At 37.9% G+C, this 16,749-nt stretch overlaps 2 protein-coding genes across 2 annotated transcripts; both read left to right on the forward strand.

Annotated features, from left to right (window-relative positions):
* Positions 1-1,975: 1,975 nt before the first annotated feature.
* On the forward strand, positions 1,976-2,929 carry LOC110298932 (olfactory receptor 10A5). The gene has a single exon (XM_021168477.1). It carries the CDS (start codon positions 1,976-1,978, stop codon positions 2,927-2,929), a length of 954 nt encoding a protein of 317 aa, XP_021024136.1.
* A 9,729-nt stretch (positions 2,930-12,658) lies between these two features.
* LOC110298584 (olfactory receptor 10A4) lies at positions 12,659-13,623 on the forward strand. The gene has a single exon (XM_021167910.1). The coding sequence runs from the start codon at positions 12,674-12,676 to the stop codon at positions 13,619-13,621; it is 948 nt and encodes a 315-aa protein (XP_021023569.1). The 5' UTR covers positions 12,659-12,673; the 3' UTR covers positions 13,622-13,623.
* The last annotated feature ends 3,126 nt before the right edge of the window (positions 13,624-16,749 follow it).

Below are 16,749 nucleotides of genomic sequence, written 5' to 3' on the forward strand. Positions count from 1 at the left end.
AAAACTTAACCAAATATTCCTTATTACTCCCCCAATTTTAAGTAAAACAAGATACAGATCAGTTCATTATAAAAGTCACTGTATGTTTTTTTAATTCATAACTTGTATGACAGAGTGTATGTTGCCTTTAAGTGACAGTAAAAACATTTCTATTTGAAACTTTCTGTTGAATTATTGATCCTTTTACTGTTTTGTGCAACTTTATTAGAAAACTCAAGACATTACATGCTTCAGGAAAATCTTTAATCAATTTGACCATAGTCATTCTGTTATAACAATCCCCTGTTCCTTGATAGAGCTTTGGGATTTTTAAAGGTAGTCTTGATAGTCACATTGTTTATTAATAAGATTGAGCTTTCGTTAATAAATTTTCTCTTGCTTCAGAATTGGTTGGTAGGGAATACTCCTGGGAAAGCTGAGCCTACAACCTAGTCTCCTTGTTTATGGACACACAGCTCTCATCCCTCTCCTTCACTCATATTATATCATCTGGCCTCATAATTTACAGAGTAATTTGTCTACATGAAAGGTATGAATATGACATTCCAGTGCCCCAATGTTCACATGCTTACTTCTTCTACAAAACAAAGTCCAAATTCATTAGCAGGGGATAAAAATCTAAGAGTGTAAAATATCTAACACCAACTTTTTTTTTTTTTTTGCTTCTTACTGTATAAATCTTGATATGTTGGATTTTTTATGGTTTATTTATTTAGTTTATTTTTTGAGGCAAACCTTATTCTCTAATACAGGCTGGCCTGGTACTCACTAGAGTTCCAGATTTACCTGGAACCCATGGCCATCACCTGCCTCAGCCTCCCAAATGCTGGGATTATAGGTATGACCAGTTACATCCAGAATCTAAATTTCTGTCTTTCACTTTTTATAATGTTTTTTCTTTTTTATGTTTTTCTTATATTGATTCCCTAAACATATATAGTTTACTACATTTCATTTTCCAACTTTATCTTATCATTTTTCTTAGAATTCGATATTATAGATTGCAGCAGTGAAGCTAAGTGCTTTTTGATAATCAACAAAATTATACCAAAATAATAAACATAGGATTCAATTACATACGAGGAACTTGCTGAACTGGTTGATTTTAATGATATATGTTCCCTTCATTATCTTTCCCACTATCTTTACTGCAATTTGTATTAGAAATTTCATTAATTCTCTGAAACATAGAGGAACAAGTCCTCAGATAAAGTAGAATTCTGTAAAATATGATTTAGTAGAAATCAGTATTTGCCATTCAGCGGGTATTTAAAATTCTGCTACATGACAAGAGTGGTGGTGCACACTTTTACTCCCAGCACTAAAGAGGTGGAGGCAGAGGCAGGAGGACTGAGGGTGCAAGGCCAAACAGGGCAATACAGTGCAACACTAAATCTCGGTATGGAAAAGAAAATACATTCTTTCTTCATTTTCCACCCTTAGGCTGAGGTCAAAGTGTTCACACAGAAAATAGAATTTTCAGGAGAGGAGAGAACATAAACTATTTTCAATAGCTGCTAGTCCATCACTCAACTCTCAAAATGAAAATTGAAAAGAAATAGAAAAAATCATTAGTTGTCCTAACTACTGTTATTTTATTTCTACAATCTTGATAAATACTTATTGGGTATATTTTTTGTAAATTATTAACATTGGATATATTTCTCAAAAGTTTGGGTGCATTCAGAACCATCACTTCTCCAAAATATATCCTTCAACACTCATTCTACAAACTCAGAGATCTGACTATGCTTGGCCTTTCTAGAAGTTCATGTACAAAATGGGGGAAAAAATCAACTTCAGAAGTTCACTCAGGAATGTCTCTGCTTATGGACTAGCATTGGTTCTCTTCTTCCAAAGGATCCTGGCTTTGGCTCTTTCCCTGAATCAGTAATCTGGAGGGAGAGAATCCAGAATCTGATTTCTGTACTCAAGAATCTGTCTTTATGACCACAGGAGATTTTGGGGTATACACATGGCTGCAGGAAACCAGACAAGAATAGCTGAATTTATCCTCATGAGCTTCTCTTCCTTACCTACTGAAATACAGACCTTGCTCTTCCTGGCATTTCTCACCATCTACCTGGTTACTCTGCTGGGAAACAGCCTCATCATTCTGGTGACTTTGGCTGACCCCATGCTGCAAAGCCCCATGTATTTCTTTCTCAGGAACTTATCCTTCTTAGAGATTGGCTTCAATCTAGTCATTGTGCCCAAAATGTTGGGAACTCTGATTGCCCAGGACACAAGCATCTCCTTCCTGGGCTGTGCCACTCAGATGTATTTCTTCTTCTTCTTTGGAGTGGCCGAGTGCTTCCTCCTTGCCACCATGGCATATGACCGCTATGTGGCCATCTGCAGTCCCTTGCATTATCCAGTCATCATGAACCAAAGGACACGTGCCAGACTGGCTGCTGCCTCCTGGTTTCCAGGATTTTCTGTAGCCACTGTGCAGACCACATGGCTCTTCAGTTTTCCATTCTGTGCCACCAACAAAGTGAATCACTTCTTCTGTGACAGCCCACCTGTGCTGAGGCTGGTCTGTGCAGACACAGCCCGGTTTGAGGTCTATGCCATTGTTGGGACTATTCTGGTTGTCATGATACCCTGCCTGCTGATCTTATGTTCCTATACTCTCATTGCAGCTTCTATCCTCAAGATTCCATCAGCTAAAGGGAAGCACAAAGCCTTCTCCACCTGTTCCTCACATCTCGTCGTTGTCTCTCTTTTCTATGTGTCGTTAAGCCTTACTTACTTTAGACCTAAATCAAAGAATTCTCCTGAAAGCAAGAAATTGTTATCACTGTCCTACACTGTTGTGACTCCTCTGTTGAACCCCATTATCTATAGTCTGAGAAATAATGAAGTGAAGAATGCACTCAGCAGAACTTTCCACAAGGCCCTGGCCCTCAGAAAATTTATCCTGTAGATATTAAAAGGTAAGGTTAATATTTGTTAAATGGAGAGCATATATTTGTGATTTATATCTACCCATTGATCTCTATTGTAATGAATTCCAGCTCCCAATGTTGGTTTTGGAAATTTCTATAGAAGAAAAAAAATGACTAATGTAGTTTAGACATATTATTGCGATCTACACAAAATCTACTTTATTTGCTAATTAAATACTCACAAAACTGTATCTCTAACTTTGTTGTTTAGTTTCTATTCATAGTCATGAACTCTTAAATCACCTACCTAGACTTTGAGGTGAATAAAGAACAAAAGGAACCCAGAGAACCATAGTGAGATGAATCATGAGTAGTGTGGACAGATTGAGATTGCACTCTTTTGAAGGATTGAGTGGTGGTTAAGATATCCACAGGGCAGAGGTATTAGGGCTGCCCACAATGACATTTTTGTCATTCCAAGTTCTTCATGCTTCCAAACTGTCCGTGCCTTCCACCTTTCCAATGAACACATATTTGTCATCTAACCATTTTCATCATGGTAAGGCAGATAAAACTTGGAACTATTTGTGTTTGATCCAGAATTCTCTATGGACAAAATACCAGGGCCTATATGCTTCAGGATGAAGTTATCAACTTCAAATTTCTCCCTGTTGATGGACTTGCTGACAGTGTGAGTATGCTGTGTGCAGTACCACCTTGCTGGATGAATCTTGGAACAATTCTGTGAATAGGGAACCAAGTCCATCCTCTACAGTGCTCAGGGTATGACAGATTTCTTCTGGAAATTTGTTTGCAAACATCTCAAAGGAGATGCAGCCCACTGGTTCAACATCAAACACAATATCAAAGAGGACTGGGCTTGATCAAAGTTCAGTGGGCTGCAGGGAAAAACAGCATCTTCAAAGCTTTTATTCCTTTATGTTATGGTTCTGTTGGCATTTCAACAGTTCAGTAACAAGGATTTCAAGATTATTTTTCTTCTGTGCAACACATACATTAACCACTATAAAATAGCTAGTAATTTTAACATTGGATCATACGTAGAGAGGGAAAGCCCATCCTGAGTCATAGTCATTTCCTCTTCCATTGTGTAATTCAAACTATTTATCAAATTTTAAATTTCTGATCTTTCCCCTAGCATCAGTCTCCTCCTTGTCATACCCTTGAGGCATTGTTGGTTTTTCTAAGCTATCTAGGATGTAGCACAGAACATTAGCTCCATATCCCTCATGAGAATGCCTGCATAACCTCAATGGCCACTTCCTTCCCAGTGAGTTCTTCACAGGAAAATCGTCCTGAGATTCTGTGAGCACCCTGGCTCACATTTAGGTCCTTATGCCTTGTTGAGGTGATATTATAAATGTCAATCATGGTGCTACTTCCATCAGAGCATGAATTACAGTCTAGCTGGTACCAAGAGATCTTTTTTAATTCTAGTATTCCTTTTATAACCTTATGGCACTTTTATAGATGAGTCATTTATTTAATCATTAACTGTTACAAACCATGCTGTCAAGATTAGTCTTTTGTATGTCTTTTATTTCTAATGGTATATGTGACAGATGTAAATTTAGAAAATGAATTTGTAGGTCAAAAGATATAGAAGAATAGTATTACATAATGAAAAATATCAAGCCATTTAAACTTCCACCAACAGTTTTTCAATATGCTTATTTCATTGATACTTCATCAAGAATATTTGTTATGATAAAATTAATATTATTTCATATGCAAAATAAATTCAGTGAATTTTTAATTAAAATAAATCTTGAAGAATGAGGAAAATTAGATGAGTATGTAAGAGGAAAGTTACATATTTCATTTGAACCTCTGAATTCACACTTCACATAATTAACACAGGTAATACATTGGTATTCCATTTTTTCTCTTGAAAGGCTGACACCATTAGTTTGGTCAAATTCATCCATGTTTCTTTTTTGTTTGTTAGTTAGTTTGTTTGTTTGTTTGTTTGTTTGTTTTTCGGGGCAGGGTTTCTTTTGTAGCCCTGGCTGTCCTGGAACTCACTCTGTAGACCAGACTGGCCTCAAACTCAGAAATCCGCCTGCCTCTGTCTCTCAAGTGCTAGGATTAAAGGCATGCACCACCACTGCCTGGCCATCCATCTTTCAAATATCCACTATGACTTATAATGCAGTGTGTATTATTCTCTTGTAATTAAATTCCAAGTTGATCAACAATTTCAATTTTAGAAATACTTTTGTGTGTTTATTTTACAAATCTGGTTTTTCTTGAAGTATCTTTTAATTCTTTGAAAATTAAAACTTTATTTTGTTTATGTATCTCAAAAGCCTTATATTCCACAGAAGTCAAAAACAGAAATACTAGGAATATATGAATAGAGTTAGAGTCAGATTAAAAACTACATACCTTCAAATCCAGAGTATTGCCATAATAGCACTTGATGCTTATATACACAAAACACACAGACTAGACAGGCAGATGAATGATGCCATAGATAATTAACATGGACAACAACAAGGAGTATGAAAATTCCAGTGTTTTCACTATAATATTAGATGTTGAGGCATATGACTGTGATAGTCTAAACTAGTGAAACATCATGAAAGGCAGTACTATAACCCAGAAACCAAAAGTAAATCCATCAAAAATTGCCCCATAGCTGTGGGTGGAGCCTAAGATATAGGCACTATTTCAAATGATTGTAAGAAGAATATCCATGAAGACTCAAAACGCAAGACTTAAATGATAATTAGCCCAATGTTGAGTATATCATTACTTTGCACAATAAAATCTTTAAATTATAAAATGTGTGTTGTGTTTTGTATTGGGCTGAGTACCTTCACTTGGGTGTGCAATAGCATACATGTAGAGAGAAAAGTTCTATCACTCTCTCCCTTGTTCCTTTGAGACAGAATCTCTCATTGAATCAGAAGCATCATTTTGGATAGGCTGGCTGGCTGGCAAGCCCCTTGCACCTGCAGGATTTTGCTTCCCAGTCTTTGGGTGGCCATGTCTGGATTTTTACAAGAGTGCTGGAGATTTGAACTCAGATACTCGGATTTGTACAATGAGTGAGAAACAACTCCCTGTCCCTGACTTTTGTAGTATAAAAATTGACAAATGAATGGAATACTCCAGCTTTTAAAAAATGATGCTGAGTTGAAGTGGTATGAGAATTAATTCAAAATAATCTTTGAAGAAGAGTTTATGAGCAGTTATTGTAGATCACATGTGATTAATTGTGCTACTCCAATGATGATGGATGAGACTGAAGAAAGACCAGTTCATGCAGCAGAACTAAGGTGTGCTGAAAGACACACAAACTGTGTAAAAGTGGGGCTTTTAACTAATTTATCTTTTTGTGTCTTGTCTGTTCAGAATGCATGTCCCCAAAGCCAAGAGGATCTTTAATGGCTGTGGGGCCCATTGATGATCACCATACATTGGTTGTGGAGTCAGAAAGTCAAGAAGACAACTTGATTATTAATGGAATAATTGAATAGAACCAGTACAGTAGAAAGGAGACAGTATGAAGCAAAGCTTTGATTTCATATGCAATCCTGGCATTAGCCTGCTCCTCCAGGTAACAATGAGACATAATCAAACATTTGTCCTCACCATGGGTCATATATTAGAATACCCATCTATGAGGTAAAGAAGGAAGAGAGAGCATTCTTCCAGGTACGGCAGGCTCAGGGGCATTTATAGGATTCAAGGACATTGAAAATCTGAAAGTAAAGCTTGTGCCAAGTTTAGAGATGTGGTGAATTTTCAAATTATAAATGTGTGTTAACTTGATTTTTAAAAATAAGTTTCTAGAAGGGAAGATTTGCAGAGTCTGTAAAATTGGCACAGAGAAAGAATGTAAGAGCTGGAGAATGGGATGGAATGCTGTAAAAGGCTACCTTCTGTACATGGTGTGCCCATTGCACTAATGAACTCCTAATAGAAAAATTGATTACCAGACAAGACCTGGACAAAGTGAAGACAACCAAAATTCCAGCACAGGAAGGAATGTCCCATTCCTGGCCCTACTCCTTAATGAGAATGCATTAGTAACTGATAGCTGCTGGAAGAAGGGACAATCATTCTTTTATTGAAGTTGCTTCCACTGGTAGGTTTTACAGGCTCAGGTGGGTGGCCCATACCCATACACATATAGGCAGCACCAATTGCACTTAGTGGATTTTCAAAAAACAAACACAAAACCTTAAATTGGAAAAAGAAAATGTTGTGAGGCACATGTAGAAAGTTAGAGAAATAGGGATGGATATGATCATATTTCATCATATGATTGTGTAGATTTCTCCAGAATAAAGATTGGCCTAAGAGGATTGAAGGGGAAGTGTACCAGTTATCATCTCTACAACCATCCCTTCAGGAATCTCCATCACCTATGGTTTCAAGTTAAGGGAAAAATGCAAACCCTTTAACCAAAACACAAAACAAAACACCTTTAAAAATGACAATCACTGAAACTTTGAATCCAGGAGAGCTTGGTGAGATAACCTCTCCAAATTCAATGCCTACCCACCTCTGTGAGCTTTTTATGGATACTCTCATGATGTATTTAAACTAAGTATATTCAAACTCATCTTCCAGTGATAGGATTTCTCAATAGCAATAATACATCATAACACATAAGAAGAAGTATTTTCCTTACTTGAACAATACTTTTCATGACATGTTTATTTCCTCAGTGGATTCAGAACCAAACAACCCCTACATAGGGGAGTAACAGTTCTTTTTCCTTCTCTCTCACTTACAGTGCCCTTGTGAATATGACCAAGACAAGACACAGACTCTTGACTTCTTAAAGGTATCTTTCTTGCCCATCCACATACATATTCAGCTGACTCACAAGGACTAATAAATTTGCCCATCATTCCCTCATGCTCATATTTTATGTCTAGGAAAAAGAAGAAAGCCAATACTACTTTTGTTGCTCTATCATTTTTCTCCTGACTACACATTTATTGTAATTGTAATTTCTTAATTTATAAGATTCCTTTCTGTTTGCTTTCCCTTCTAAACTCTAAATCTCATTAAATGGTGACCATTTACTATTAAATACCTAGCCCACCAGTTATGTGATAAGCATCTGATAAGTGACATTCTAAGTGGACCTTATGAACTTTTTCTTTTGTTATGAGGACATCGTTATGATTGGTCCTCTTGCAAATGCTAAAATAAAACCAGGAAATGGATGAGAGGGAAAATGACAGAGAGAATGGGGTAGCCATAACTATTTTTACATTATTGTTGGTTGCAGGCACCATGCTTGAAACCAAGAAACAATAATGAACTAGTCAGATACAGTTAGTGCTCCAATGAGAAACTTAAAATTGAAAACATACTTCAAAGACTTTTTTTTTAAATGCCATTTTGAAGAAGAAGAAGCATTAAGAGAAATAATTTAGCTATGATAAACAGCAGGGAATGAAATAGTCTTGAGACCCAGGCTGGAATCCTCCAGAGTGACAGACATGGGCACAGTGCAGAGTATCTCTGGAGTGATGAGTATTGCACAGCTCAGAACCTGTTTACAAGAACTGGCCCAACCAGTGCACAAGATTTACCTGAGGTGACTGGCAAAGCCCCGAAAGCCTCTCGAAGAACTTGACAATGGCACAACCCAGTGTCTACTAGATAATGGGATGGAAAGAATCCTAGCCCAGAGTATCTCTGGAGTGACTGACTCAGAACTACCTAGTGCTTATCTGGAATAACTGGCACAGTCAAAGCCAAAATTTAGGGCTCTCTTGGAATCACTCATTACCAAATAGCCTGAGGCTACTCCATAGTGACTGTCACAAAGGAAAGCTTCTCCAAAGTTTACTTTGACAGAAGTCACTCACAAGAGGTGAGTAAAGCGTGAGGGGTTGGTGGCATAGACTTACAAGCTTTGTAAATAGGATGGATCATCACCAAAAACATGCCTTCTTTGACAAATTTCTAAGATATGGTCAGACAGATCAGAGTCTTTAGGAAAGCATGTGGAACTTTATAGAACTTGACAAAATGTGGATTCTGAGAAATGTGTGAAGCAATAGTGACATATGCTTTAAAATATTCAGTGTGTGCTTGCATATAGATCACCTCAGTTGGCCCTTCACCATCACCCTGCCAGGTAGGCAGGGCTTTTAGTCTTACGTACGAGGAAAAAAATAGCATCAGTTATGTCAGTGTCCAATTTTATGATGGTTCAAAAAGTTATCTCACAGTCATCTATTGAATGGAACACAGGGCCCCTAATGGAGGAGCTAGAGAAAGGATCCAAGGAGCTGAAAGGGTCTGCAACCCTATAGGTGGAACAACAATATGAACTAACTAGCACCCCCAGAGCTCATGTCTCNAGCTGCATATGTAGCAGAAGATGGCCTAGTCGGCCATCATTGGGAAGAGAGGCCCCTTGGTCTTGCAAACTTTATATGCCCCAGGGGAATGCCAGGGCCAAGAAGTGGGAGTGGGTGGGTAGGAGAGCAGGGGGGGGGGAGAGTATAGGGGACTTTCCAGATAGCATTTGAAATGTAAATGAAGAAAATATCTAATAAAAATTGAAAAAAAAGTTATCTTATCTTCAGAACTCTGATCTGCACTAACAACAGAATCCTTGCAGATTGGACTGAAGTCATCACTTATGTGGCAATTTTGTTGAGTACTCTTTAGTATTTTCCTAGTTCTTCTGTTCTTAATAAAACACACAATCTCCAAGGTGTTAGTCCTGAAAGGAGACACTGTGAACAGAAAGATGTCACTGCCCAAGCCACCAACCTCAATTAAGTTTCTCCAGTACTTTCATTTCCTGGTATAGTGCATTCTGTGTCTATATCACAACCACAACCAATGAAAGCTCTGTATTCACTGTTCAATACCTAAAGGAAACTGAGTTCTACTGCACTGATAATATCTTCACAAACAGAGCCTCAGCTACAGGAAGGCCATTTTCAATATCTACCAAGTGACTTCTCTGCTGTCCTTTCTCAGCATAGTGGGGAAACAGAATTTAAAAGAGAAGTGGAATAGGATGAGTATGAATGAAAAAGAGAAGAAAGAATAGTTCAAAATGGGAAAATATTAAGTGGAAGGTTGGCAAGGGATGAAAACAAGTGAAAGAAAATACATAATTACAACCACAGGGAAGGAGGTAGGTGAAAAGCTCTAAATTGAGGGGGCGTCTCTTGTGACCCCGAGTCCTCAGGCAGATGCACCAGCAGCCATTTCAGAAAACAGTAGACAAGCAAAACTGTATAATGATAGCTCTAAGATCTTGTCTTTCATTCCATCCAAATCCTCATTTAACTTAAGCATTGTCATTCGCTGGAAGTACTTTAAGAGCAGTCTACCTCTTCTTGAAAGCCAGAGAGCTATCATTAGTCAGGTGTGAAGACCCTTAACTTTTCTAAGTATTCTTTTTGATACTCATTTTCTTTCTTTTTGCTTATCTCCCAGTATCTAACTGGAGTTGTATAGCTATGTGTCCTTAGAAAAATGTGTTTACAACAGTTCAATCTGGCACTGGTCATGGCTAGACTTCACTAGATTATTTTTAAATTATTCAACAATGTTTTACCAGAATATTTGATAAATCTTTACTGAAGATTTATAACTATAAAAAACTATAGCTAGTACTCTATAAATGATCTGTTACTATGTAAACAAAAACCAAAGAGGGTTTCTTGTTGTTGTTGTTGTTGTTGTTGTTGTTGTTATTCTTTTCATATTGAAATCATATTTTTCTCACACGATTTATACTAATTACTATTTATTCTCCTCCTACCCCAAAAAAATCTCCCTCACCTTCTCTCCCATCTGGATCCACCCACCACCACCACCATTTCTGTCTTTCATTAGAAAACAAGCAAACTTCCAAGGGAATATAATATAATATAATATGACAAAGCAAAATATTAACATATCAGAATAGGAAAAAACAGATAAACAGAGGGAAAGGGCCTAAGAAAAGGCACAAGAATTAGATATAGACACAGAGGCCTACATTAGAGAAACCACGGTTGAGGATTTTTAAATAAATATCAATCAGCAAAAACATTAAGTATCTCTATTTTGTATTTCCCTTTCCTTTTGACTTTTCAATGCTGGACTCTTCAACCTGCATGGGACTTGAGTTTCTTCTTTTCAAGGAGGCATTTCTAACACTCTCTACACCCAAATACATTGCTTCCTGACAACTTTATTGTCCAGCATTGCTCATACTCACCATCCACACAGCACACATTCTACCAGCACAAATTGCTAGTGATATGTCTAACTATGGAGAAAGCTATTTCTATGAGAGCAGAGATTATCACTCATCATCAATTGTGACTTTTGCTGACTACCACACAGAACATAATTGGTATTTATTGAATAATTATTATTTTGTCTTAGAAATTTGAATAGTAGGGTCTAAAAAGAGTTTGGGCAATAGGTCAGATAGATTTGCTTTTTAGAAAGCAAAGATGCCCTCAATTGTCATAATTATAATGGCTAACTTTTTAATTAGATGTTTTCTTTATTTACATTTCAAATGCTATCCTGAAAGTTCCCTGTACCCTCCCCCTGCCCTGCTCCCCTACCTACCCACTCCCACTTCTTGGCCCTGGCATTCCCCTGTACTGGGGCATATAAAGTTTGCAAGATCAAGGGTAATGGCTAACTTTTACTGAGTATATATAATGCACAAGACAGCATGCTACACATTTTAATTTTGTTCCTTTATCTAAGATTCTCATCATCAAAATCTGGGCTTTCAATTTTGAACTTTGTTATTAATGAAATCTTTTATTTCTTTCTCTTGGAAAGTCTTTCTTCATACTGACATCTGGATGTTTGTGGTGGACTTTATTAACATGTAACGTATGACCATCAAATACCTCAAGAGCCAAGCAAAAGTTAACCAAGAGGAGATAATGTAAAGGCTAACATAACGCAACAGGATTCTCCCATGACTCTGATGTCATCTCAACTATGTTTTCTTCGATCATGTACACAAACCTTGAGAGTTCTACCTCCCTGAGATGCATATATGTTCACCTCTGTGTTGTAAGTCCTGATGAGTATATAAATGGGGCCTCCTGTGATAATATTAAATCTTTCTCAATATTAAGGGTCTGGATATTGGAACTGTTTTAGGACTACTACTCAGGAATCATTTCCATATAATTGTCACATCTGTTTATTTTTTTTCTTTTCGCCACTTTGCTATATAAAATGTACCAAGTCAAACTCCATCATCTTCAATTGTATATCACAACCCCTCTCTTCAAAAAGACTTTATCTGTCTTTCTTAACTCTACTCTATTGAAGTGTGCTAGGGCAGGAAAGTAAGTGGAGCTGTGTTTTCATGTGTTCTCCACAGAACAGAGAAAAGTTTGTATGTGTACAAATACATATAATGCATCTCAGGATTTTTTTTTTGGAGACAGGGTTTCTCTGTGTAGCCCTGGCTGTCCTGGAACTCACTCTGTAGACTAGGCTGGCCTCGAACTCAGAAATCCACCTGCCTCTGCCTCCCAAGTGCTGGGATTAAAGGGCATCTCAGTTTTATTGGAGGGGTAAAGCAGGATTGTTTTCAAAACAATTGTGAACTCAATAGTCAAAATTATTTCATGCATTTTGGAGAGAATGAATGCTTGATATCCAATAGCCATAACCAATGTAGAAAATAGAACCACATGAAGTCCCTATTTAGAGTACAATATAAGCTTATTACATAGCATGCAAAAACTTTTTCCATCTTCCTGAATCTTGAATGCCCAATGAAATCATGCAAAAGAATGACCTGGGGAAACTGGACAACTGTCAGGGAATTTATCCTCATGAGCTTCTCAAGCTTGTCCTATGAAATACAGGCTCTACTATTTCTCCTGTTTTTGATCATTTACCTAGTCACACTCATGGGCAATGTCCTCATCATCCTGGTTACTACAGTTGACTCTGCTCTGCAAAGTCCTATGTACTTCTTCCTCAGAAACTTATCCTTCCTGGAAATAGGCTTCAACTTGGTCATTGTGCCCAAGATGTTGAGTACTCTGATACTCCAGGACAAAACCATCTCCTTCCTTGGCTGTGCTACTCAGATGTATTTCTTCTTTTTCTTTGGAGCTGCTGAGTGCTGCCTCCTGGCCACAATGGCATATGACCGATACATGGCAATCTGTGATCCCTTGCACTACCCAATAATCATGAGCCGAAGATCCTGTGCCCAACTAGCAGCTGCCTCTTGGTTCTCCGGGTTCCCAGTAGCCACTGTGCAAACCACATGGATTTTCAGTTTCCCTTTTTGTGGCCCAAACATGGTGAACCACTTCTTCTGTGACAGCCCACCTGTCATAGCCCTGGTCTGTGCTGATACATCCCTATTCGAACTGGAGGCTCTAACAGCCACTGTCCTATTCATCCTCTTTCCTTTCTTGTTGATTCTGGGTTCCTATGTCCGCATCCTCTCTACCATCTTTAGGATGCCTTCAGCTGAAGGGAAACGCAAAGCCTTTTCCACTTGCTCCTCCCACCTCCTCGTTGTCTCCCTCTTCTACAGCACTGCTATCCTCACATACTTCCGGCCACGCTCAAACACCTCCCCTGAGAGCAAGAAAATGTTGTCACTCTCCTACACAGTTGTCACTCCCATGTTGAATCCCATCATCTACAGCTTAAGGAATAATGAGGTGAAGGCTGCATTAAGGCGAATCATTCACAGAACTCTGGGCTCTCAGAAACTATGACTTAGACATATTGACAAGAGGACAAAACAAAGAACAATGAATTCTCCAAGTGGCTACTCTTTCAGGGGACTCTATTCACCTGCTAAAACTTTGGACTCTCCACTAGGATCCATTTGAGGATGAAAGAACAAGGATGCTGAAAGAAATACTGCAGGCTGACTCTGAGACTGGGGTACTAGGTTCTCTAGGATATTCCTCGGTACTTCAGCTAGGATCTGCTAAATGTTGATAGTTTCCTACAATTCACCATATATTTTTATTTTTCCTGAAATTCTTTACCCAGTTGATTTAGAATCTGTTTTACTTCCCTTGATTTGCCCAAGCACACCATCTACATATTTCAAGGGAATTTTTATCAGTGAGTTAAAATAATTATACTAATAAAACAAATGTTTTTCACTCTTTCACTCCTTATTTTCCAATTGATTCTTTACTTGTGTCCAAAATTTGATTCTGAATACCACATCAGAACCAATCTAGGCCCTGAATACAAAGTCTAGAACAAAACAAAGTTCTTGCCTAAAGCAATTTGTATCCTAGTAAGAAAGAGAAGCAATAAAAGATACTTCAAACCTCCAGGGTTTATTATGGTTGGCAGTTAAAGAGCTCTGCCTCTGCTGCCGAAATTAAAATGTGTCTCATCTATAGAAAGAATATTCCACATTTAAATTATATTATCATATGCTCTGCACAAATAATCAAAAATTATCCACTGGTAGATTGAAAGATCTTTGGTAGGAAGGGTGCACAGGCTCTCTAGCTAAGGATATGTAGAGAATTTGTGGGACCTGCTATAGATAACCCAAATATTATTTTGTTTTCTCAACTTTTTTCTGCTTTTATTGTGATTGTATGAACTCACGTGTTCTTTCAAGACTGTACATTTGATCAACAGAGCAGCCTCTCTTCAGGATACTTCTCTGTAAACACATACAACTCTGAACTTTCAGCAAGCAGCAGTCTTGGTATACTGACAGCATACATGTGTGTAAACACATTTCTAAGGATGCAATGACCATGACAGGGTAAATAGCATTTACTGAAGAGGTCTTTCCTCTTCACTGATTTTATGTATGATCTATGCTACCTTTTTCTGCCATGAGGAATTGCAACCAGCTGTTTCCTGCACAAAGTGCCCTTCAGCACCATAATAACAAGAGCCCTCTAATTAAAAAAAAAAACACAGCTGGAAAACACATTATTGTAGAATATATATTAACTTCCAATAACATACACACACACATTCTCTCTACAGTGGATAAAATTTAACAACAGATATATCAAATCCAATGCTACTCACAGACAAAATATACACATATTGGTTATTAATTTTTAGCTCTATTTTTATTATATAAAACATTTTTGTGTATAAGGGTGCAATATGGATTAAACTGTACTAATGTTCAGACCAACCCTTATTTAATATGGTACTTGGTGATTAATTCTGGGCTTAATTGACAAGCTTAGATAATGCAGTTCATTAATAGTAAATTACTCTGTAGCAGAGGATTGAATTGTATTCTAAAGTCAAATCACAAAAGTAAAAGGTTGGGCTGGCTACAAATTTAGGACTGTGTAAAAGGCATCAAAATGTTGGAGCTGTGGCCCAAGAAGGGTTGCTGTGACCAAGGATGGCCACCAAGTGTGGAAAATATTTCTGTGAACTCTTTAAATTCATGGCCTTCCTGTATATCTTTGCATTTGAGATCTGGTCTAAGTCTTGTCAACAGGATAAATTCTCTGAAGAAAATAGGATTGGGAAACATCTGGAAAATATTGAATGGAATGCCCCTGTTACAATGCCCTTACATGCACTGCCTTAAAGAATCATGTTCTAAAGTTCTGTCTGTCAGATCTTGACCAATTAAGAATTGGTTGGCTAGAGAGATGGCTCAGCAGACAAAAGTGCTTGCTATTCTTGCACAGGACCCAGGTTCCATTCTCAACACCTACAATGTAGCCTACAACTCCTGTAATTCCAGTTCCAATGGATCTGACACCGTCTTCTGAGCTCAAGGGCTTTTATACATATGCCATACATAAAAATTTACATGGGCACATAGGTGAGCTTGTGCAAACAGGCACAGAGGCTCATACATTAAATCTTTTTAAAATGTTGAACATTAGGGAATGAACTTGAACATAATACCATGTACCTTGTCAAATACTTAAAAATTATACATTAAAAAGTAGCATTAATATAGCAAAATTCACTCCATGTAACCACAATTAAAAATTCAATATGGGCAGAGAATCAGGTAGACTAACTCTAGATCTTCACCTCTTCTTCCTCTCTTTCTAATACATCCTCACAGTCTCATTGCCAGTTGTGCAGCAGACCTCCTCCACAGCCTCTCCTTTGCTCTACCCTCATTTCCAGTATATCACCTTTCCCCAACTCATCCCAGTATCTCAACACCTGGTTCCAGCAGGCAATCCCTGAAACCCTAGTGGCTACTCCAGCCAGGAAAGCAAGTAGACTAACTGCAGATCTTTACCTCCTACTCCTTTCCTCCAAACCAAATCCCCAAGTCTCATCCCCATTTTTGGTAGCAGAATCTTGTGCAAACCTCCTTCCCCCTTTCTCTAGTGGATCACACAGATCTTCTCCCCCTAACTTTCTTCCCTTTTCTGCCCAGTATCACAGGAAGTTATCTGGTTCTTGGGCAGGTGGACCTTAGAACTACAACTCCCATCATTCCATAATTTACCTGGCCCTTGGGCTGGTAAGGTTTACAGGTTAATTTCAGGAATTAAGCTATCAGTGTCTCAGAATTCCCAACCAGGTAACACACAGCCACCATACCCACCTAAGACCCGAGAGGGCAACAGAAACTAAGGACAAAACACACACCCAACAAAGACAAGACCATATTAGCACCTGAAAACACAATCTTCCCAATCCCAGAAGTCTATGATGATAGAATAAAAACACAGTCAGTAACATCCAGGAAAGTATTTCTCCACAAGAACCCAGTAACCCTACACAGTAGGTTCTGAGAAGTGCAACACAGCTGACACACAAGTCAGAGATATTAAAATACCCATGATAGAGGTCCTAAAAGAGGAAATAAATAAATCCCTTTTTAAAAAAAAAATCTATGAAAACACAAATAGTAGAAGGAAAT

The sequence above is a fragment of the Mus caroli genome, chromosome 7 (genome assembly GCF_900094665.2).
Source record: "Mus caroli chromosome 7, CAROLI_EIJ_v1.1, whole genome shotgun sequence".
Taxonomy (NCBI): domain Eukaryota; kingdom Metazoa; phylum Chordata; class Mammalia; order Rodentia; family Muridae; genus Mus; species Mus caroli.

Coding starts and splice junctions, on each gene's coding strand:
- LOC110298932 (XM_021168477.1), top strand. CDS start 1,976: ATGGCTGCAGGAAACCAGACAAGAATAGCTGAATTTATCCTCATGAGC.
- LOC110298584 (XM_021167910.1), top strand. CDS start 12,674: ATGACCTGGGGAAACTGGACAACTGTCAGGGAATTTATCCTCATGAGC.